At 40.7% G+C, this 23899-nt stretch overlaps 2 protein-coding genes across 6 annotated transcripts in view; both read left to right on the plus strand.

The window, feature by feature from the left end:
* Window positions 1–948: 948 nt before the first annotated feature.
* On the plus strand, window positions 949–16550 carry LOC119720089 (zinc finger protein 878-like). 5 transcript variants are annotated; one of them, XR_005270053.1, is made up of 5 exons: window positions 949–1088; window positions 7930–8148; window positions 8935–10146; window positions 11710–13378; window positions 14252–16550. XR_005270053.1 is itself a non-coding variant. In XM_038189621.1 (5 exons), the coding sequence occupies exons 2-5, from the start codon at window positions 8077–8079 to the stop codon at window positions 14279–14281; spliced, it is 1368 nt and encodes a 455-aa protein (XP_038045549.1). In that variant the 5' UTR covers window positions 949–1088; window positions 7930–8076; the 3' UTR covers window positions 14282–16550. The 5 variants fall into 5 exon arrangements, 4 of the variants coding, with proteins under 4 accessions (XP_038045549.1, XP_038045546.1, XP_038045548.1 ...); XM_038189621.1 differs by having other exon boundaries at window positions 13325–13378; XM_038189618.1 differs by having other exon boundaries at window positions 11710–16550.
* Window positions 16551–19437: 2887 nt separating this feature from the next.
* LOC119720867 (mucin-22-like) overlaps window positions 19438–23899 on the plus strand; it is a 117101-nt gene continuing 112639 nt past the window's right edge. Inside the window, exon 1 of the mRNA XM_038190732.1 lies at window positions 19438–19863. Within this exon, the coding sequence (XP_038046660.1) occupies window positions 19803–19863 (61 nt within the window). The 5' untranslated portion in view covers window positions 19438–19802. The remainder of the gene's footprint in view (window positions 19864–23899) is intronic.

A 23899-nucleotide genomic window follows, 5' to 3' on the forward strand; every position in this document is an offset into this window, starting at 1 on the left:
TTTTCATTGTCCCAAGGGAAACATAATTTTATGGTGTCTGTACCAGATTTTATTGTTTTTAAGGTAAATGTACTCTGAGGTACTTTTCAGAAGAATAAAGATCATTTTGAGATGTAAAAATTTGCCCATTCGATTGTCTGTTTCTAATTGTAAATATTAGTCTGTATAGTTGGACACTTTTAATACGTAATTGTTTTTGGGTTCAGGGACGTAAATCTCAGGGGGGGGGGGGTGGATATATTTTCCCCTTCACTTTTGGATCGGAATGGGCCATTGGATCCCTTCTCCCCCACCCCCACCCCCCAGTTTTGTGGTGAGAAACCAAAAAAGCTGATTTTGATGTTTTCTTGTAACTCTCCAATTGTCAAAAATGTATTTAAAGCAGAGAACAAACGGTACAAAAGCTTTAAATGCACTGTTTTGATGTAATTAGGTGTTATTTAGGGATGTAAGCACGCAAGTTTTGTATCCTGAACAACGCCTTCTTATGTAATCTGGGGTGCTAATTCTTGTCCAGCCACCCCTCCCCTTCCTGCTTTTCGAATTACCACTGCTGGAAGATTTTTGGTCATCCCCCCCCCTCCCCCAGCCTACACACGCGCATTTACGCCAGTGCTTGGGTTATGAATATAAAACAAGCTTTGGGTCCCCCAAGAAGCTTTACTTAAGGTTAGGGCTTAGTGACTGTAAATACTTATTTATTTTGTGAGGCTCTATTTCCAGTTACTTCATAGACTTCAAAATAACTTGAATTGATAGGAATTTGACATTACGTTGGAATTATGGGGTAAAATGACTGCGTAAAACTTAGGGTAGAGTGTATGCGTTAATGTGCTTGCTTTTGTTTTATTCAGATTGGCGCCCCCCTCCCCCGGCCGGCCCCGCGTACCCCGTGCAGAAATACGTGTAACGATTACAATCCTAACCGTAGAGGGCGGTATAAATACGGCTTGCAAATGCACCAGCATCGCGGTAATACCACCAGCTTGGCGGATATGTGGACACGGTGGAGGAGAAGACGCCGATTTGCAGTTATTTTTGCAGCTTAAATAAGACCTCACTGAACAACGTCAGACAGTTTACTATTGGTAGGTGATCTTGTTAATCAAATTTGCAAATAGTTTGTCGTACATTTGGTTACAAGACTGAAACTGAAAGCCATACCGTCAATTTTAACACGAACAGGCCCATGTAAAGCTGTCCAGTTTCCGGACATATTTGTTAATTAATGGTTTAGGGCCTACATGTAGGCCTATTCAGGGGCATCACCTGGATGTTTTTCTAGGGGGGGGGGGGGGGCAAAGCTAGCTGGAGTTACCCAGCCGTGAATTTTATCATTGGGTTGTCATTTACTTAGGGCTGGAGGAAGTTATTCACCAAAACCAGCAGCATGCCATTGGCAGGTCCAAAATTTTTTTTCGAAAATGTGCAATTTTGTCACAGTTACACACTATCTTCAACTGGAATTCACCCAAACCTTGCCTGGAATAACCACTACACAGGTCTTTGAAGTAAAAAACGATCCACGATGAAGATTCAGCCTACAATTGCAGTGAAAAAAAGGAGGCATAACCGACAACCGTGCGGTCATGATGATGCCCGCAGTTTGTTTTTGCACAAACAAAGTACTGTCGATTACCATGCACAACACAGCGAACCACCAGCCACACTTGCCAACTGCACGGCGCGGCATGGCGCTGAAGCGCGCACCCGAGGACTGTTTGATGCACTACTGCTGCACTAACTATGAGGCTTCACTCGCATCACGGCAGAGGTAGAACGGCAGCCGAAGTTGGCCGACATACAGTCGTCGGGTGCGCGCTTCAGCGGCATTCCGCGCCGCGCCATGCAGTTGGCAAGTGTGGCTGGTGGTTCGCTGTGTTGTGCATGGTAATCGACAGCACTTTGTTTGTGCAAAAACAAACTGCGGGCATCATCATGACCGCACGGTTGTCGGTTATGCCTCCTTTTTTTCACTGCAATTGTAGGCTGAATCTTCATCGTGGATCGTTTTTTACTTCAAGGACCTGTGTAGTGGTTATTCCAGGGAATGTCAGACAAGTCGACCGTTGAGACAACTCGACTTGGGACAAGTCGACCATTGAGACAACTCGATCATTGAGACAAGTCGACCGTTGAGACAACTCGACTTAGGACAACTCGACCGTTGAGACAGCTCGACTTAATGGAAATGTATACACGCGGAGCGGAAAAAGTTGCATAAATCTGTGGCAGGACCGGTCCCGGCGCGGGCATACTCGATGCACGGAGTACGCTCCAATCCGGTGGCCGTCGCGTCAGGCCGGCGCGCCCCCGGCCCGGCACGCAGGCACGTCAACCGGCACGGCAAGTGGGCGCACAGGCCCGGCACAAACGATGCCACCGTGCACGGTATGGCCACGTAGACCGGGAATAAGTGCGCGCACAGGGCTGGCAAAAACGAACGATGTGCACGGACAATCACACTGCGCTATATCGGCTCTGTTATATGTAACAAAAAACCTCATATATCATAACTCCCAAACGGCGATCAGCCGCCGTCAAAATCTCCGGTACTATCCCAGAAAACTAGGCCCAAAAACATGCGAGTCGACTTGTACGTCTCAATGGTCGACTTGTCTTTCCATTTATCGCACATACTGTCGAGTTGTCTCAACGGTCGAGTTGTCTGAACAGTCGACTTGTCCCGAGTCGAGTTGTCTCAACGGTCGACTTGTCTGACCCCATTCCAGGCAAGGTTTGGGTAAATTCCAGTTGAAGTTAGTGTGTAACTGGGACAAAATTGCACATTTTTCGAAATTTTTTTGTGGACCTGCCAATGCTGCTGGCGTTGGTAAACAACTTCCTCCAGCCCTAAATGACAACCCAATGATAAAATTTAGGGCTGGGTAACTCCAGCTAGGGCAAAGCGCAGTTTTCCCCAAAAATCCCTTTACTTTTCATGCATATTCTCAATTTATCAATTGTTCGAGGGTGGGCAGGAACATTTGCCCCTAACAGCAAAGACTAGAGTCTCTAGAGTGAATTTGCGCCTCTTTTTCTCCCCCCTTTTTGTAAAGAATGTTGCGTCCTGACGCTACTTTCAAAACAGAAAAAAGCCTTTTTTTTTGCTTATCTTGTACCTCAGAGAGTATACTTTTATGTGAGAACTGTAAGGAATATGGTAGATGTCCCAAATTTCGGCACCATAAGAGTCGATTTTTATTTTTCAACATATGCTCCCGTCGACACACAGCACGTGGGCATAGCGCATGTTGCGATACCAAAACTAAATCGATCCCGAACCTGCTTTGGTAATGTCACGTGACTTTGAAAGACGTTCATGTTGTCTGGAAATTCGGCACCCTGTGCCTAAGTTCGGTACTGCGTGCAGTCACGTGCTTCTGCAATGGGCGGCACCATGTTTCAGCGTGTGGGGAAAAAGTTGCGTTACGCACACGTTTAGTTCCGTAGGTTTATATTTTTACGTCCGTAAAAGTTGTATTTTTGCCCTATATTAGTTATGTCCCCAACAAAATTCAAAATGGTTTTCAAGCTAATATTGATTTTGTGAGTTGTTTATCACGTGCCGAAATTAGGGTCACTCTCTGACCCCTGCTCGTAAGTTCGGCATCCCCCACAAAACTACACACCTGCACTTTGTACAGACGATCTTCCACTCTCAGCGGCACAAACCATCACCAAGGTCAGAAAAAACTTCCATTTTAACCACTTCGACATGAAAAAATGGCTGCAATCATCTTTTTGATCTTAAACCCCATCTTACAAGGAATCCTAAAAACTTGAAAAAATAGTTCGCCTTTTATGGAGAGATTTTTAATCCCATTTCTTTTGGCAAGAATGGGTCTCAAGTTTCCATTATTTTTGGTTGAAAACCCAAGGGCAGGAGTTCGTCTTGTCACCCGATAGCAACATGGGTGGTCATGTGACCGCGTTGGCGGGCCAGTTCACTATTTATATAGGGGTGCCGAATTTCGGGATGTGCCGAAATTCAGGACGTCTACCCTATGTTGACAAAGTCTTTAGAGAGATTTGTAGGCGAATGTGTGGCCAACTTAGTGAATTTTTGCATGTCACTGTATGTTGAAGCCCTCAACCAACACGTGACATGTACAGATTCATAAAGTTGGCCACACATTTGCCTACAACTCTCTCTTAAAGACTTTATCGCCATATTCCTTACAGTTATCACATGAAAGTTTACTCACTGAGGAACAAGATAAGCAAAAAGAATGGGTTTTTTTCTGTTTCGAGAGTAGCGTCAGGTTGCAAAATTTCCCCCCTTTTTTTGCTCCTTTTGTTGGCGGGGGGGGGGGGGGGGGGGGAGATTTTCCTAGTCGGAGTAACTTGGACCCAACTTATTGCCTTTTTAACATTCGGACATGGTCTGGCGATAGTAGGTCCAAGAAATCTGCATACATGTATATGCCCGACATCAAAAACATCAGATTTCACCCTGAAAATGGCCTCCAAATTACTAGATACGCCACCTGAGGTACAAGTAGACATCGATGATTCAGATGGTTGTACTGAAGTTTACTTGTGATCTGGATGAAAAGTGAAATTTCCCGTTCAATTCCGAGAGCTCCCCTCGCGATCGTGAACATGGTGAACACGTTAAATTTCCGACTCGAGTTTGAAAAAGTGATGTGGCGTGCCCAGCGTTCCTTCAATGGTCCCCGTATCCCGAGTGCGATTCCGTTACCGAGCACGATGCAGATTGATTATGATAATGAGTAGACTGGATCTCGTTTGTAAACACAAGTGCATTTCAAACGATGATAGGGAGTCGGGAAATAACTTGAACTGGTTTCCACTGATAGCTGCCCTAGCTGCCTCCAAACTACCACATGTAGATACTATACGCCATAGTGCGACACAATTCTGCCATTGACCCCAAAACCCGACATTGCCCGACAAAAACATCAGATTTCACCCTCAAAACGGCCTCCAAACTACTAAATACGCCACCTGAGGTACAAGTATTGATCGATGATAATGATCAAGGTACTAAAGTTATTTACGATCCGGATGAAAAGTGAAATTTCCCATTCAATTCCAAGAGCTCCCCTGGCGATCGCGAACATGTCAAATTTCCGACTTGCTTGAACAATGCAATGTTGTCGTGCCTGGCGTTCATTTAATGGTCCGAGCACGATTCAGTTAACAGGTGCGATGCATTAATTATGATAATGAGTAGACTGAATCTTGTTTGTAAACACAAATGCATTTCGGACGATGATAGGGAGTCGGACTTCCTATCATTGTTCGAAAGGGCAACAGTATGGAGGATTTTGGAGGATTGAGAATGGTTCCTAGCAAAAAGGGCCTAGGAGGTTTAGCGTAAATGAGTTTAGCACAGCAGTTTCCCGGATAGAAATTGGTAATTCTAGAGTCTTAGAAAGCGACAGGTTGGTGAATGGAATAAAGCGTCACTGGTACAAGCAAGAAGGTCGTGAAATGTGAGAGTACCCAAATGACAAGGATTAATATTCAATTAAATTCAATTCAATATTACATTTATTTCCATACTGAAACAATAACATAACAGAAAGCAAAATACAATATTGTGGAGGTACAATCCTAATAAGCCAAGGCTTGTAGCGGAGTGCCTTTCGAAGAGAAAACAAAGACATTAAATATTCAAATAGTTAATTAATTAAGTCACAGACAAAACGTAAAAAAGTGGACAAAATGATCTGACCAGAAATAAATTAAGAAAAATGACTGGAAAAAAAAAATGTAAAACTGCAAGAGAGGTGGCAACACTAAAGACCAAACCAAAGGAAAACAACCAAACCATGCTACATATTAGGAAATAAGACACTCTTTGAAAGAGTTCTTAAAAGAGCCCACAGAGGTTTTGAAGATTCTCATGGATTGATTCACAGTGTGTTGCAGCTTTGGGGTCATGGTTCATGCACTTTTGACCCTTTTGATTGCCCTAATGGCATACAGATTCAAATGGCAAGCAATTTACTAGACTTGAAGGGAGAATACAACATTTGCAAGTATCAAAAAATAAAACTACCAAGTTTTTACGAAAGCTCTTACAGGATGTTGGTAAATGACATTCTAAAGCATCCTGTAAAATTATGACACCTGGTGTGAAGTAATTTTCAAGCAAATGGTATTTTTGTTAACATTTCCAACAGTTGGAAAAACCTGACTATTTTTCGTCTGCTGCTCCAAATTTACCATTTTTTTTCAGTCCAAATTTTGTTTGCTATTGGTTGCATGTTCATGAATGGGGGAAGGCCAGCTAGAGTAGACTGGTTCCCTTACCGTACAATTTTCCGGCATCTATAAATTGATCCCTACTTTTCAGTGGAGTCAGGGAACCAGACTACAATAATTTGATTTATTATACTAACCCCTCAAATAGTTCATTTCTGGAAATTAAAGCAAAAAGCCAATGATGTACATTCCCTTTAAGGTAAACTGAAACATTCTTATAAGATACTTTTTTGAGTTGATAATATAACAATGAAGCCAGTCCGGTATTCTAAATACACATGTTCGCATCGAAATTAAAGATTTTCATTTTGGGATAAGCATTGTGGACTGTGTGCAACATCATAGAGGCCTAGTGCTGCAACTGATCCTCAAAGTTCGGTTCGGTTCGGTTGCAGTTCAATTTTTTTCTCCAAATTTCAGTTTGGTTCGGCTTCGGAAGTGCATACATAATGTACATGTCCATGGTACAATATACATGTATTGGGCTACAATGAAAAACATATAGGCCGTTCCCCCGTTCGAACAAACACGTGTGCACCGCGCACGTCTGACAGAAATAGGCACCGCAATTTCCACATGCTATACAACACAAGTTGAAGGATGAATCTTATTTTTGTTGTGTAAATACGGTAATATACCGTTATAATTTGACTTGACATGCTTGATGACGTTGAGAAATGAACATCGTAAATTGCTACCGTGTTACCTATCGCAGGCCTAAGAGCAAACAGGTCCTTTTACTGTGCCAAACTTATGAAATCATAATTATTTTTAGCAATAAGCTGACAAGTAGCTACCGTAAAAAATTTCGATTCGCGAGGTTTCCATGAATTCTCATTTTGTGGCCTGGACGGATCCATTAATTTTGTAAAGTGGTGTTTCACCCTCTTTTGGGAGATTACATCGTTTTCATGTACATTCTTTACCAAACAAAATATATTGCGAAAATTAAGAACTTGCTCTGAACATGGGGAAGGTTTCAGACTCCATAAAAAATATTTGTTTTTAAATTTTGACACGGTGAAAAAAACTGAAAATGCTGGAAAATTTTGCCGAGGAAAGCACACCCTTCACCGCAAATGGTTTGGTCCAAACGAACTACATCATGAAACACAGCAGGGCAGGGATGTCCCGCCCACACTGCGCGGCCAAAGCAAGAGCACGCTTTTCATTGAGAGAATTGCAGGTGCGTCATTTTGAAGAAAACAATAAAAGTAGGTAATTTCCAAAGAAGCGTCCAAAGAACCATTTTTGAAAATTTCCGTTAATGGTTCGTTCGTGAATGGGTGTGCACAAACGTTGAATTATAGCAACCGAATCATAGCAACCACACGCGCAAGTGCTGCAATCGGCTAAATGAGAACGTGTCACGGAATGCTGATTTGGGGTGCAATGCAAAATATGACTCGGCAACTTTTGAATTGAAATGAGATCCTAGAGTATTGTTTTCTCGGAATATACAGCATTCACTGAGTTGAAACTTCATAAGGTTTTGAGCACTTAAGTTTTTTCAAACGAAAAATGCACAAATGATATACCGGTACATGTTCTCCACCTTAAAAAAACCCCAGATGTTATATCTTTGGAGAGCACCGAGGCATTTTCCTTTCCAAAGAAAGAACATGGGTTCTTTGACAATATCTGGAGTAACTATCTGAGTGAATATACATACCTTTGTGTTTTTCATTTCAGGAAGATGGCACCCTTTCATCCAAATGGTTCAAAACTTGAAGCGTGCGACTTTGGATTGTGACTACCTTGCATTCCATAAAGTTACTGCAAGTCTCCCTGCACAGAGATTTTTTTTTTTTAGATGACCGGTAACTTCCAGTAAACACCATGAAGTACATAGCGAACTCTGCTTTGCGCGAATATGTGAAGGAGGAGTTGAGAGTTTCCATATTTCAAATGGTAATTTTTTTTTCTGTAAACAAAAATCCCTTAAAACTCAGATTCCCGAGCTTTTGTCTTTTGAAGAGCAAGTTAACTGAAGATTGCATGTTACTTTCGAAATTATTCCATCAATCAATTTTGCAATGAAATTTACGTAAGGTAACGAGCCAGACGTAAACAAACAAACAAAAATTCAAAAATGTTTGATTAATAATAGCTTCTCTTGGACGCCGCACTTTCCACTGAAGACTTCATTGGTCAGGACAAGTGATGAAAGTATTTTCATTTATCAGAAATAAAACTCTACGAGTCCTCAGACATAATATGTGAGGCGTAAAATTGGCCTCTTTCATTTTTACATTTTCAAAACTTGAAACTTTAACCCTAACTCCCCAGCCTAATTTACTAGGAACCATACCCATTCAGGCAAATTCCAACACCCACATGGGAAATTGTACACACACACTGTTGGACTTAGTTTCTGGAGGTATGCCAACCCCAGTGTAAAAGACCATCTGTTTAGGGGAACTGTACCTATCCCAACAGATTTAAACACTAACCTACTGTTGGAGTTTGATTGGTTATGGGCTGTTAGGGTTAAAGGCCTTTCTGGAAGTATTTTTCTGTTTTGACACGTCGATAAATGTGAACTTTAAACAACCATAACCATAACCATAGAAGAAGAAAAAATAGGGTAGGGGTTGTCAAAATAGGGTAGGTACATGTAGGGTAGGTAGGGTAAGCAACTCATCCCATTGGATCTTTGGGCAGTTGGGTTTATTTTATCTTCTCTGTTTTCCTCAGGCACACAAGTTAGCCGTACAGACAGGCTGTGAAATTCTGGTCAAACTGGAGGACTGTGTGGACCACGCAGGCTGCCAATACTATGCCACAAGGACCCTGAACCTGCAATACATGGACAAGGGTTTGTCCAAACAGCCGTGGGAGGTCATGGTCTCGGGAATTACAGGGTTGCCCGTGTCCAATTATGGCAGCCAGAGTGAGGATCGGAATGGAAGCTTGACGGAGACTGAAGACTATGAGCTGAGCAACGACATGGGCAATTCGGCCGAGATGTCATTCTCCAATAACCTGTCCTCAGGATCCCTGGCCAATGTGTCTGCAGTGAGCCAGGGTAGCCAGCAGAGTGGCCAGACGATAGTGCATGTGATCAAAACAGAGCCCGGTAACTCGCAGTTGACCTCAGCTGCCGACGGGGACTCTTGGACCAAGACCACCGTCACGCTGCCTTTTCCAGTGTCACTCGAGTCGGCCTTGAGCAGTCAAGGTGGAGAAGGAACTGTGGATGCAAGCAATCCAAATCAGTCCATGGATGCAGACCATATCCAGCAGCAGATCTACATATATGCAAACACCAATACTGAGGTGAAGGAAGAAGAGATGGATGAAGAAGCTCCACAGGATGATGCAGCTGACGACACTGCAGATCCACATCGCCACCGCACACCGCCCTCGCTCAACTACCAGTGTAGCTTGTGCAAGAAGCGGGTGAGCAGTGTTGCACTGCTGGTCCGTCATGCCAAGTTGTACCACACCAGCGACGAGAACATGCGTTACCACTGTGTCCCCTGCGACAGGGAGTACAAGCACGCCCGGCACCTTGAGCAGCACACCGAGTTGCACAGCAAGGCCAGCTACCGATGCTCCACGTGCTGCAAGGGCTTCTACCGCAGCTCCACACTGCGAGAGCATGAGCTGCGGGACCACCAGGGACGCTATCGTTACTATTGCCCCAAGTGTCACAAAGGCTTCATGCGTCCCAGCACCATGCAGACTCACTTAAACCGCACCCATCCTGGCTGGTTTAGCAAGTCCAAAGCCTCTCCTAGAGCAGCCGCCAAAATGTCCAAGCCCCCAGCCAGTGTTCCCCGGATAGTGATACCAGTCGACAAAGACGGGGAGGAGCTGAACTCCTTGTGTCAACAGGCAACCAACGATGAGGTACCATCAACAAGTGCTGATCAGGGTCAAATGACCCAGGCTACTGACCCAGATGTAAGTACAGTTTGTATGCACATCTAGCAATGGAATAATCATACTATTTGAGATCCAAAAGCTATTTTCCTTTTCCAGAAATAGCAGCGCTTTGCTGTTTTTTCTTATAATTCCATTCCCTTTGCATGTAAGTTTTAATACCATTTCATCAAAAAAAATACACCATGAAATACGGCTGTCCCAAATATACAAAATTGTCAAATATTTGATCATCAATCGAATATTCAAATAGCTTTTTGCGGTTTGAATATTCGAAAAGAGAAATGCAAGTGGGGATTTGACTGTGGAGTCATTTGAATCGTAAAGTTGCGTTTTTATTGTCAGATGATACTTTTCGTCGACAGTAAATTTCTTGGCGACAAGTACTTGCATTTTTATTGGTCCCATTCTTTTAGCTGGGTAAAGTCCCTGCACAGTTAAAGTACTCACTGCAATTTAAAAACACTCCAGCGTTCCATAACATCCATCACCGCATTCAATTTTTGACCTGCGTGTTTTGACTAGCGAGTAAGGTAGCTTCAGCTGGTGTTTGTTAAACTTTGCAAGTTTTGTATATTCGAATATTCACTGAAGTGCAGTTTCGAATAATCGTGAATAAGTATGAAAGTGCATTAATTAACGAAAACAAGAAAAGTACAAGGTCAGTACTAGAAAAGCCATGAAATTAACACATTTATGAATATGATTTTTAGAATTGTTGACTTTTAAAAATAAATAAAACAAAGCTCAATCGGATCTCAGAAGCTGCGAGCCAACGAATTTGTGTTCATGCATGAGTCACGTGATTGTTCCATGTAATTTCTTGAAGGAGTAGTTTTTGAGTTAAAAAAAAAATCAGGTTTTTGACCTCAGTGACCCCAAGGTGACCTTTGACCCCAGTTTAGTCATGTGGCATGTTGGGGCTGGGCTACTGATACGTTTGACAAAGTTTGGTTGAAATCAGTCAAAATATGTAGGAGCAATAGACAATGTCAACGTTTGTTACTAACTAACTAACTAACACTATAACAGACTAACAGAGAGACATGATGATTTGTTGAGCTGCCATCACACAGCTAAAAATGCAATACAAAGAAAAAAAAGGGGTCAAAACTGGGTCATGTAAGAAAATTTAATCATGCGACCACTAATCCTGATCACTTTGAAAGCAACAAAATATTTTTTTTTATATAAAAGTAAATCACATGCTCCATCATTTCTTTAATGTACATGTAGCTGCTGTTTCTTGTTTTCATGAATGTTGCACACTGTAGCTGAAATGACTGTTTATTCATTTGTCGTGTCACTATCCAACTGTGTTCTTGTACATTGGTGAGCACATGTCGCATTAATATAACTGTATAAAAGTGCATTGTGCTTGCTGCATTGTGTCAACTTGCTAAGCTACCATTTGCTGTACCTTTCATCATTACTGTTGCTGTCTCTCCCTCTCTCTCTGCTGAAGTGAACCGTTCTTCTGGTAGCCTTTTGCCCCCCCCCCCCACCCCCGAAAGCTTCAAAATTACATTGGATATGTGCCCCCCACCGCTCTGACCCATAGTTCTCATTCTGTTTCTTCTTCAGAGTGGTGGGGTAGCCCAGTCCGATTCCGAAAACCAACGGACCACGGTAAACGAAGAGCTTCGGAACGCAACCCAGAGGAAGATGATGAAAGTGGTGTATCAGTGCAAAGAGTGCGGCCGCATGTACGACAACGCCAACTCCCTTGTGCGCCACATCCACGACCGGCACGACAGCCGCACCAAATTGCGGTGCAACCAGTGCAGCTACCGGACCAGTCGCACCTCAGACTTGTCACGCCACAAGAGGGCAAAGCACCCTGCTGGGGGCACCTCTGCTGCTCAACCCAACAAGGGTTCAGAGTAGGATCTGTCCACAGCTCTGTGTTGATGATACCAACTGACGGAGTAGTTGGCAATTGTACATGGCACACATTGATCACAGAATAAACGTTTCTTCCTTAATCTCCAGAGAAGACTACTGAATGAAATTCCTTCATTCAATCCAAATTCTTTGCAGTGGAATGTGCCTTTACATGGAGTGGACAAACAGCAAAACTGCATGTCATCTGTTTATATTGTAACATACATACAACTTTTTTTTACTGTAAAATAGCATGATAAGTCCTACCAGTCTTACCTGTGAATTTCAAAAGAAAACTATCTAGATGTTAGATTCAATAACCCCAAAAGTTAATAACTTGCACTTCATCTACGATATTCATAATAACTTTTCACAAATCTCTTTATAAAATTTCGAGGAAAAATGCCCCAGATTGATGAATATCGTTTAAAAGCTTTTGCCTCCTGACAGAAAAGTTTAGACTTCTGCCTTTTCACTGGGAGTTTCCACATTTGCAAAGTTAGGAGTCAAAACATCAGTTGGGATGAAGGTTTTATGACTATGACCGCGTTAGCGCCAAACTTATGATGTTCCAGATACATATTTGGGCATCTTTTTGCCTGTATTTTCTATCCAAGACAAGTTAAAGGTGATGAAATGGAGAGTGATGCAGATTTCAACTTTGAAAATATGAATGACATAGTGTACCGGTATGAATGACATAGTCTTCCTATGATGGCCAAGCATCTCTGCTGTGTATATTTGTGTGGTCCTTGGAGCCGCTTTCTGTCCTTTCAGTCCACTTACTATTAAGTGGGCATTCATGAACCAATGGATAAGGCTGTGGAAGAACATAAATTGTACATCGTTTTTTTTAGCAAGTGAACAAGAGAAATGGGTGCTTGCAAAGCCAGGAATTACTAATGTGTGTATATTACATCTGTTGTGCGTGTACAGTACATCAGTTGGTGAATGACCACACAATGGGTTCGCAGCCTGGGATGATCTCCTGTACAGTTGTCATTTCTAAGGCACATAATGGCAGTGCGTCGCTAATGGAACACTTTGCTGTCTACATGTGATGCCTGCTGGATATTTGATTTGACAGCGGTTCTACTGTCGTCACCAGACAAACTGGCTGAATTCATGGACAAGGAACTTAACCTTCGGAAGCTTCACTTCAAGAAACCTGTCAATAACTCCTGCTGTTCTGCTTTGTGACATTTCACCAGTAATATGAAGAGCCTATCAACATCCCCATGATGATCTTAAGTCGCGGACAAATTGTTTCCCACATTTGTTATGGGACAGCCTTCTTTGTTTTTTCTTTCTGCAGGTTTTTATGCGACAAATAGGTTCCATAGCTGCAACAAGTATACTCAACAAGGCAGTAAGTGGTTATTTTTCGTTCAAAACTCCTTAAAAGGATGGTGTTTATTACCCTTCCTCTTAATAACAAAGCTCTTTATTTCACCTTTCAAAATGTTAATGGCTTTCTATATATGCAGGGCCCAATTTCTTGGCTCTGCTTACCGTTTGCGAAAAATCCCTGCTTACTGTAGCAGAAAATCCTGTGCTCACGGTAAGCGTTTTTCACGGGTTAGCAAGGAATTTTGGCGTCCGTGCATGCGTACATGTCGTAACTAAGGATTCTGTGCTTGAATTTTTCTGCTATTGCGTTTAGCACAAAATGGTGATTGTAAGCATGCATTTCTGTGGTTAGCAGAGCCATAAAATTGGGCCATGTGCTGTAGAACGTTGTGTTGTGCAATTTAGGCAAATAAGATATGGAAGGGACCAATTGGAGTTCACTATTCAAAATGTTTTACGCAGCAGAACCAACACAGTTATGAGGAATTGAACCTGTTGTATTTAATGAGAGCCCCTTTTGATTGTTTGTGGATTTGTACTTGATGTACGGTAGTAACTAATAAATTGAATCGCCATCTGGCATATCAAATTAAACAAATTGGAATGGCTCTAAAATACTAATAGGCCGGAAATAAAAATTTGCAGAAGGTCTGGCACACAATAACATAGTGGTTTGAAGTTAACAAAATGTTAAACCCATTTTCATCGATTGTTGGGCCAAAAATTTGCATTGCCCAGATTTAGGTCAAGAAGCCAACCCAAACGGGATATTGTGTTTCAGAAAACTATAAATGCAGAATGTGTACTCCTCTTTTTAGGCTGTAGAAGTTAGAACAGGTTTTACTTAGTCCACCTGTTGATATCTTTGTCTTTTTTTGGGTCATTCAAACAGATAATAAGAGAGCGCCTGTTGCAACAGTGAAAGTGAAATCCTGAGTGTGCAAAAAAGGTCAAGAACTGAATTCGTCCGTAAACCTTGAACAGTATTTTGGAGCAACCAAAGTGTATGGTCTGCATATGTCTACAGCATGCAAATGTCTGTAGTATGCAAATGTCCATAGCAAATACTAAACATGCACACTGTACGTTAAAGACAAGGATGGTTAATGCCTTGGCAGTTGGCATTGGCATCTTTGTAGGTACATTTTGCTAGACTTTGTATCGATGACAAATAAATTTGAAATGATATTTATCTATAAAACCAGTAATTGAGAGATGTACAATGAATGTATGTAGACCAACTTTAACCCTAACTCCCTGATTTACTCGGAACCATACCCATCCTGGAAAATTCCTGCACCATGTGGGAAACTGCACACACATATTTCTGACTTTGATACTGGAGGTGTGCCAACCCAGTGTAAAAGACTGTCAGTTTTAGGGGTAACTGTATCCATCCTGACAGATTCTAACAAAACATGCCGTTGGGGTTTGATGGATTGAGTTCTGTTAGGGTTAATAATGGTTGTTACCCGAATCAAATTTGGATCAGATTCAATTTGTAATTATTTTGTGTCTTTGGATACTCTGTCAGTAAGAACATGCTAATGCACTTGCTACATTTCTTTTGTTGTTTGGGTCTAGTTCCAGCAGTATTTGCAGAATAATATTGCCTAAGGTTTAGCAACAGTCAGGAATTTAACTTTTGTGAATATTGTTTGATACCATGGCTATGTGTAATCTTTTAGATGATACTTATAGTTTTTTTTTCTTGGTTGAACAACATAAAAGTGACTAAAGCCAGTTTGTGTTCTGAATTCGACTTGCGACAGTCTTTTTGGTTTGGACTAAAACTCGATTTTATGCATGTAATCATATATATATTAGCTATTTTTAGATAATTATTTAGATGTTTTTTTTGTAGTAAGGATTCTTTTTTTTGCAAAAGTGTATAATAGTCGTAAAAACTTCATTTCTGCAAATTTATAGGGTATGCACAATCATTTTTAAAAGAGATATTTTAAGCACAACACAGTTGCATGTTGTTAAGCTTCCACAACTGACATGCTGAGTGAATCATGAGTAGTTGAAATTATTTTTTTTGGGGGGGGGGATGCTAAAAAGTTAAAATGTATCTGTGAAACTAATCTTTTGTTTTTGCTTTGCTGTGACTGTAAATTTAAAATCATTAGAGTGAGCACCCAAGTGGAGAAATATTAGCAATTGAGGTTAGTGTGAGTGAGCATACCAGAAATATTCATGACTAGAATTTACCGATTGTATGGTTTGAAAATTGAAATGAAAATGGATAAATTATTAGTTTTAATCAAATAATCTCCTTTCAGTTGTAGTGGGCTTTAATGGGATTAGGCATTTTTGAGGAATATTGATAAAATTCATTTAACTTATTGAAGAAACAAAACAAAATTTTTTTTACCCCGATTGTCATACAAATGTTAAAGCACTGGGCGTTTTTATTTGAAAAGGTAATGCATATACTTGGTTATATTTAACAATTATTGTAAATAATGCTGTTTGAAACAAATTGAGCCTTGCTCATGTTTCTGGAAGTTTGTTTTAAAGAGAGGAGATCATGTTCATCAATTTTTTTGGAAATATTTTTTTCAATTTGCAATTGTTTCCATTTAGTTCCGGAGGCGAGAACTTGTTCTATAAATGATCGTGTGTGGGTCCGGATGATTCAAGTCCCTCTTTGTAATCGAAGGATTTAAATGCAGTTGCTTATACACCCTGGCATCTACTCCATTCAGATGCAACTGGAAATCAATCTTTTTGCTGCAAAAATAGAACGAACAAGATTTCCTCAAAAATGAAATATCGGTCAGGTGCCAGGATTTCAGTGTGTACTCAATTGATGCACCGACTATCCCAAATCCAAACGTTCTTTTTACATGTATAACTAAAAAAAGGTGTTTCTTACCAATTTTGGTTTTTATATGGCAAAGAAATCGTAATTTGTAGAATGAACCTTTCAGTAGTTTATAATTCTATTGTTTTTTTTCCAGCTTTGCATCGTAATGTCGCAAAAACACCATTTGGACTGCAGAACGTTTTCAGTGTCAATCATGAAAATGATTTGTTATACTTGTAATTGTAATATACATTTAACAATTGCTTACTCTATCAAAACAGTGTATAATATGTATCTAAAAAAATAACCTGGACGGAATCGAGTTGATAAATTTCTCTTGTAGATTGTAGGATTAAATTTTTAAAAATGAGGAGAAAAATTGCGGCGTCTGTCTGTGCTTGTTTGTGTCTGTAGGAGATATAGCTATTTAAACTATAAAAAAAAAAGGTAGAGTCAAATGGTGTTTCGAAAAAAAAAGTCGAAAAAACTTTATTAGCATTTTAACTTGCCATGCATCCAAACCTCTCCTGGGCGCACGTGTGCGGCGCGGCGGGAGCGTGTGGGGGTGATGCAGCATTTCTACCCACATGTTTGGAACCGCTGCTACAGAAACTATACTCACAGAGACGGAGTTAATGTACCCCAGTTGCGTGTAAAAGGTCCGCTTCAATTTACTGGGGCATTTTACAGGAAAGATATGGGAGGGGAGGGGGGGGGGGTAAAAAATCCACAAAATATCAGCAGAGGGTTTAGGGGTCGCTGAGGGCCCCCAGAGCAAAGTAATTTGCCTGAAGGCACCCCTTTAAATACCCATTTATTTGTTTTACATAAACTGTTATAGGTATAAACACCTTACGGTCAAACCTCAGGAATTGCAGATTTCAAAAGGGATTTAAAAAAAACCTATCAGGAAAAATCCTTACAAAACATCCTGAAATCGGGGAAAATTCTGCAGTTACAGAATTCAATAAAAGAGCAATAGGCATCCGATGAGCAAAATTATTTCCCCCGAAATCAGTTCTGAAGTACTTATGGTAGGCTTAATACCAAAACTGCTACGAAAGTAGCCCCCAAACTAAGGAAATTGTGGAAAAACAGGGCCAATAAAAGTATCTATTTGAGCTGCATGCATAGGATTCCCAGCATGCGGTCGATGGAGCCGATTGGGGGGGGGGGGGGGTGAATGTAACGGGGTTACGGAGGGCTGAGTCGAAAGACTCACTCCGACAAATTCGCAATAGACCTTATTCACGAGGTAGAAGCCATTTTCGATTGTGGTCCCTGAGTCTATTTTGTTAATGGGATGCTGCCAGAACATTTGATGATTGGAGCGCATTCCAAGTCTCACTTTAATTTTTTTTTTAAATGTGGCTTAAAACATTAGGGTTTATCACAAATTTTAAATTATTCATCAGCCTGGAACAGACTGGTATTAATTTGTGATGAATTTGTATTGCATTGTTTCCATTTCTTCTCGCAAGTTCCAAAAATGATGATTTTTCTTCGCTTTCAATTCGATATGGCGCAGACTCGTGGATAAAGCCTATGGGTCCACTTAACAACTGTCAGAAGTTTTATCAAATGTTCAAGAGCTGTAATTGACCCATAGTTCAAACCTATACCTCTTTTTTAAAGGGTTCGTGTAATGTGATTTTTAATCCAATCCTTGGAAATGCACTTTTGTGTCCCATTCACCTTATTTTCAATAGAGGGCCGGGTATGTACAGCCGTTTCCCCACAGACCCACAGTAAACTTATGCGCGATTTGACCTCAGTGAGGTCATGTCGTGCATCTCTCTACAGGACTGATAACATTCATAGAGGGTATATTTTCATTTTGCCAATTTTAAGGGCATTTTTGGTGCCTTTTTGGTTTTTATGCTTATTAAAATGTGCATGTTCATGAGCAAAAGTGCGATAAAATTCAGGCAGAAAACTCAATGTTACAGCTTTTTCAGCATCAACATTTGCCACAATTTTGAATATTTTGCTGTCGTAAATTTTCCTTTCTTTGCTGATTCGGTGTTGTTTCAGTACATGACATTAGGACAATGAGCAAAGTTTTTTCTACATATGTATTCAATGAGCAATTTTTGGGTTCACAATTTTAACAGAAAACCACCAAACTTAAAAGTGTCTTCCTGAAAATCACAGCAACAGCGCCCTCATTTGTCAAGAAAAGCAATGACAATTTTAAATGTTTAAAAACTACGCTTTCCAATCAAATAACCGAAAAGGGATGTCAAATAATTTTCATACGTTTAAAAAGAACTTTATATTATATACAAAACGAACAGTAATACATGAATTTATATATATATATTTTTAAAATATGTTTTTTTTTAATACGTTTAATGACTGGATGTTGTTTTAAACTTGTCCTATGTCAATGTTTTTTTGGTCTAATATGTATATGTGAGTATATTTGTTTAATGTTTGTATTTTACCTGTTGCGGCGATCCCTTTAAATAGTGATTTGTCTCGCTTTTGGGAAATCCTCGGGTCTGTTTGTTTTTAATGTTTATATCTTGTTTGCCCGACAATAAATAAATAAATAAATAAAATAAATAAAGGAGTAGAAAGTTGCATGAAATATGAGCCCAAGTAAAATTTATGTTATAGGTCCTTAGCCACATGCTCCTTCGCCCTTTGCGTCATTGATCGTTTATATTGCTCCATGTAAAATCAGCCATCCCTGGTCCCCAGCAAGCCAGGATGGTTAATGTGCCTGCCGGTATAGGCCTACTCTTCGAACATTCCGAAAGTTCAAATAATATATTTTCGCATAAAAAGGGGACCGTTCCAACCAATTCTCTGGTATGATAAAAGTGCCAAAATGCGGGGAAATGTTGTTTTTTTTCCCGGCTCGAACGCACACGCTGTTGGCGCATCAAGCGAACATGGGATGGTTGCATGGCAGTGCTCACTTCGATACCGATGCGCGTATTTCGTGAACGATTTATCGTGAACGATTTTGAGAACGATTTGCCCCCCCCCCTAGTTTCCCTATAGCCTTTACACACTATTGTTACTTCACACCCCCCCCCCCCCCCCATCTCAGACTAATTTATAGAATTCCGGGAACGCAAAGCTAGCTATGCGAGGACGGGACGGTTGTTCAATAGGTTCATAATTGGCTTGCCGTTTTAATGCCTCCCCGTATTATGGAACCCAATTAGCCAACCTCCGATTCTCAAAGCTATTTTTTTCTTGGCCTAGGTCTTTGCCCATTTCAAAAGAATATCCACCGGTCATGCGGACTGAGCACATGCTCATTGTACATGGGCGTGCATGCGTGTATGTTGTCCCGTTCACATTTCGTAATGTAAAAGCTTGCCAGTGAGTGTTTGTGGAGCAAGGCGTCGCCCAGTTTACCGAGGGGCTTGTGTGCACTCCGTTGACTCGGGTTCTTAATTATTGTGTAACTGTTCAACAAGTGATAAAAACGCCGGATGCCACCTCCTTCGACGCACAAGACACACAGAAAGTGACCTGCCGCACACGCTAGTATAATTTTGTCTGACAAGTTTCTCGGGAATAACGCGAAATAAAAAGACCACATGTTACACATCAGGACGGCAGCGGCAACTCCCCATTACTGTTCCCGGGATTCCAAGTGCAAGTTAACCCAATGGGGATCTTTTATAAAGTGTGCATTCTACTGACAGTGCTCCATTCTACAGTCTCTCAAGGTAAGGTCACAGTGGTTTTCGACATTTTGATACAGGAGGGGAACAATCGGGAAAGAGTTAACGGAAAGAATGTTGCAACCTGACGCCACTTTTTTCTTCATATGTCATCTCAATTAAGGTCAGTAATTGCAAAATTTTTGAAAACACATGGATCTGAGACTGAGAAACATCAGGAAATACTTAGAAAATGTTCTTGACTCTTCATATAGACTTTGTACACAACTCAACGGCGTCAGGATGCAACATTCCCCTGCAAATTGACCCTCAGTTGCACCATTGCTCTATAACTTTGATGCGAATGTGTGAAAGTTTTCCTAATACATGTAAAACGTCGCTGGAAATATCATACACTTTCAATTTACCAAACTCGTTGGCCTCCTTTGTTAATTGTCAATTTGCACCAGTATATTTCAATTGGGTGCAGTTTACGCCACGAAGTACCGGTAACGCATATACAAAACACCCATGTGTTGTATTTCTCTCAAATCTTTTCCCATAATATTTCTATTCCGAATTCGGTTTTCTCTGAGATAGTGAATGGGATAGCAGTAGCCCATCATAAATAGTAGGAGAAAATTATCGCTAAAACTTCGCACGTCCTTGTCCTGCTAATTAACTGCAGTGTAACTCCCATACCATTGGAATAGGTGAACAACTGCCTTTTTAATCTGTTAGATCTCTGGTTTGCATGGCATTTTTACTGAATATACACAAGAGTATACAATTTTACAGCATAGAAAATTATAGCCCCATAAATGTGGCCTATTTACTGGACTGCCTCCGTAAACATAGGCCACACATCCACATGTACAAAAATCGTGTCGACGGAGCCAAATTTTGATTTTCACATTTAGGCTTAGTTTGTAGGTTTTTTTTGCTTTAGAAGCATACTCACCCTCTTTACAGGCTAATCAGAAAGTGCTGCCTTTTTCAGATGTCTAATTTTTGTGAAATTTCATGTTGAAATTTTGATACGCAAACGTGTAAAAATGAATCTGGAAATTTCACGAAAAATATACATCTGAAAAAGCAGCACTTTCTGATTAGCCTATAAAGAGGGTGAGTATGCTTCTAAAGCAAAAAAACCCTACAAACTAAGCCTAAATGTGAAAATCAAAATTTGGCTCCGTCGACACGATTTTTGTACATGTGGATGTGTGGCCTATGTTTACGGAGGCAGTCCAGTAAATAGGCCACATTTATGGGGCTAAGAAAATTATAGCCCCATAAATGTGGCCAATTTACTGGACTACCTCCGTAAACATAGGCCACACATCCACATGTACAAAAACATGTCGAACATTGTCAAATTTTTATTTTTTACATTTAGGCTTAATTTGTAGGGTTTTTTTTTGCTTAAGAAGCATACTCACCCTCTTTATAGGCCAATCAGAAAGTGCTGCCTTTTTCAGATGTCTATGTTTCGTGAAATTTCCAGATTCGTTTGCACACGTTTGCGTATCAAAATTTCAACATGAAATTTCATGAAAATTAGACATCCGGAAAAGGCAGCACTTTCTGATTAGCCTAAAAAGAAAGTGAGTATTCTTCTCATGCAAAACCCTACAAACTAAGCCTAAATGTGAAAATCAAAACTTGACAAAGTTCGACATGTTTTTGTACATGGTGGAAGTGTGGCCTATGTTTACGGAGGTAGTCCAGTAAATTTCAACATGAAATGCCCCAATGTCATCAATGCCCCAAACCACAATCAATTTAAATCAGTGATTTAGTTAATTATGCCACTCTCCAAGCCTCTTAGTTATACTTCCTCGGGGAGTTCTGAAGAGGATAACCACCAAGTACCAAGTAAATTGGCCACATTTATGGGGCTAACAAAATTATTATCATCTCAGTTGTATTCGGAATCAATGAGGATGGCTATAAAGTGCTTGTTTCAACGGATCATCCCACAATAAAAACGAGAAATAAGAAGAGGAGCAATGGTTATTGGACTATGCCTCACTCACTAGAAAGTGAAGAGAGACATGTCCATTAGCATCACACTGCAGTCACATTTGCCCTAAACTGATTCTTTACTTAACCCTAAAAGGGCCGGGGCGGAATTCGCCCCCCCCCCCATCACTTTTTGGCTGGTCTCGACTCGAGACCAGCCAAAATATCGAGACCAAAGGGGACCGAGACCAAGACCGAGACCACAGCTCCCGAGACCGAGACCGAGACCGGCAAAAAGTGGTCTCGAGACCGAGACCGGTCTCGAGACCTACAACACTGGTATGCATAGGCCGGTTGACTCTTACTCAATTATGTGAAACTCCTAGCTTAAATTTAGAGAATTACGACGAGCAATTAATTTTGAACATTTATATGTGCGGTATCGGGCATACGCGTAAAATCTTTGGTTTCCTGTATTATTAATCTGGCATTTTTTGTGTTGATTAGTAATAACAGGTAGATTTATTAGTTAGTTCAATATAGTTATTAAACACGTGTAGAATGGTTTGATTGATGTTATGGATGGTTAACCAATTCATTGGTTAAGTTGGTTCATTTTTGTCCCGTTGTTTAATTGGTTGATACGGTGCTGAACATTAGGTTGAATTTCTACCATGTTTGACACAGTTTGATGTTTTTCGGGTTAATAATTATAACTTAGCATCCATAGGCCCTATAGAATCAGTCCAATGTTGAGATGTGCTGGCAGTAAGTTTCATAACGCCTACGATGAAACAGCAAACTCATATTCTCACATTATTTATACACATGATTAGACAGACCTAATGCCCCTTTTCAACCGCCAAGATTATCGCCGATACCAAACACACGGACCACAGGTACCGCCGTGTATGTCTTTCGTGTACTAAAGCAATAGTGCAAATCCTTCGAGCAAATTGTCGCGGTTGCATAAAATGTGGACACACCCACTTTAGTGAAAGGCAAAGTCGCTTTTCAAAATGGCTTACGACACTGAGCGCTTTGGCAAACATTCATATCACCACGCTCCGTTAGGTAATGGTGTGATTTTTGCGGATGTGCTGTTGTCAGCAAAAATTGTCACCACTGTTTGCGAGAAAAGACGGGCATGTCAACAAGTGCGAGTGCACGATAAGCTCTGGCCGTCTTGCATAAAAGTCTTGCATGAAATCTATCAAAATGATCCCTGCCAGAGATTAACAATGCGACGCCCAAAACTGCGACGGTCAAGGCACATGGAACCGGCATACTTTAGATTTATAGCTAGATTTATAGCGATTTGTGATACCACGTGCATTACTGCGCATATTTTGCCTCCATTTATCGACTTTTCATAAACATGTCTCCGAATTGTCACAAACAATTAGTGTTAAGTATTTAATTGATTTTGTTAGCTTTTCTTGAAAATAAAAAGTTATATTTTATGAGAAACTTAGGGGGCTTATTGTGGTGAATATCGAGGGGATCAACGACCGACCACCAAGTGACAAGTAGAATTGAAGCTCATGTCAAGCTTAAAAGTGATTAGAAGGCCTACTTTTTACACTTTTATATCAACGGGAACTTCTCTTGCGTTTCTCTTCAAAACGTTTTTTATTCGCCAGTCAGAATCGGAAAGTAGGTCTATAGGCTCTTCCCTTATATGCGTTGACAATCAAATAACAAAGTTGGTGATTATCCTGTAATAGCGAGAATTTCTTTTGGGGAGGGATCGCGGGTCGCGACTCGCACTTATTTTCCCGACATTTTCCGCAAAGGAGTAGAACATTGAAAATGGTGGAGAGGGATGGACATCATTCGACGCTTGTGGGCGCTGTCCGTGATAATCATTTTGACGCATGAAGGTATTTTACACCCCTAGGGTAAATTCTACTATTTTAATAACATTAAATAATACATATTGGCATGGGGCCTCTTTTAGTTCTTCATCACACTTTGGGGTAATGGGAACACCCTCCCTCGTCGCTACACTATTTGTGATATATGATTTTTTTGTAAAAAAGAAAGAAAGTAGATGTATCAAACTGTAGCAAATAATAATGGTAATATCTAGAGCAGCCAACTATGAAACAATGTTGACACAAATTTTATCCATAGCGGG

Source organism: Patiria miniata, unplaced genomic scaffold (genome assembly GCF_015706575.1).
Source record: "Patiria miniata isolate m_02_andy unplaced genomic scaffold, ASM1570657v1 HiC_scaffold_9, whole genome shotgun sequence".
NCBI lineage: Eukaryota > Metazoa > Echinodermata > Asteroidea > Valvatida > Asterinidae > Patiria > Patiria miniata.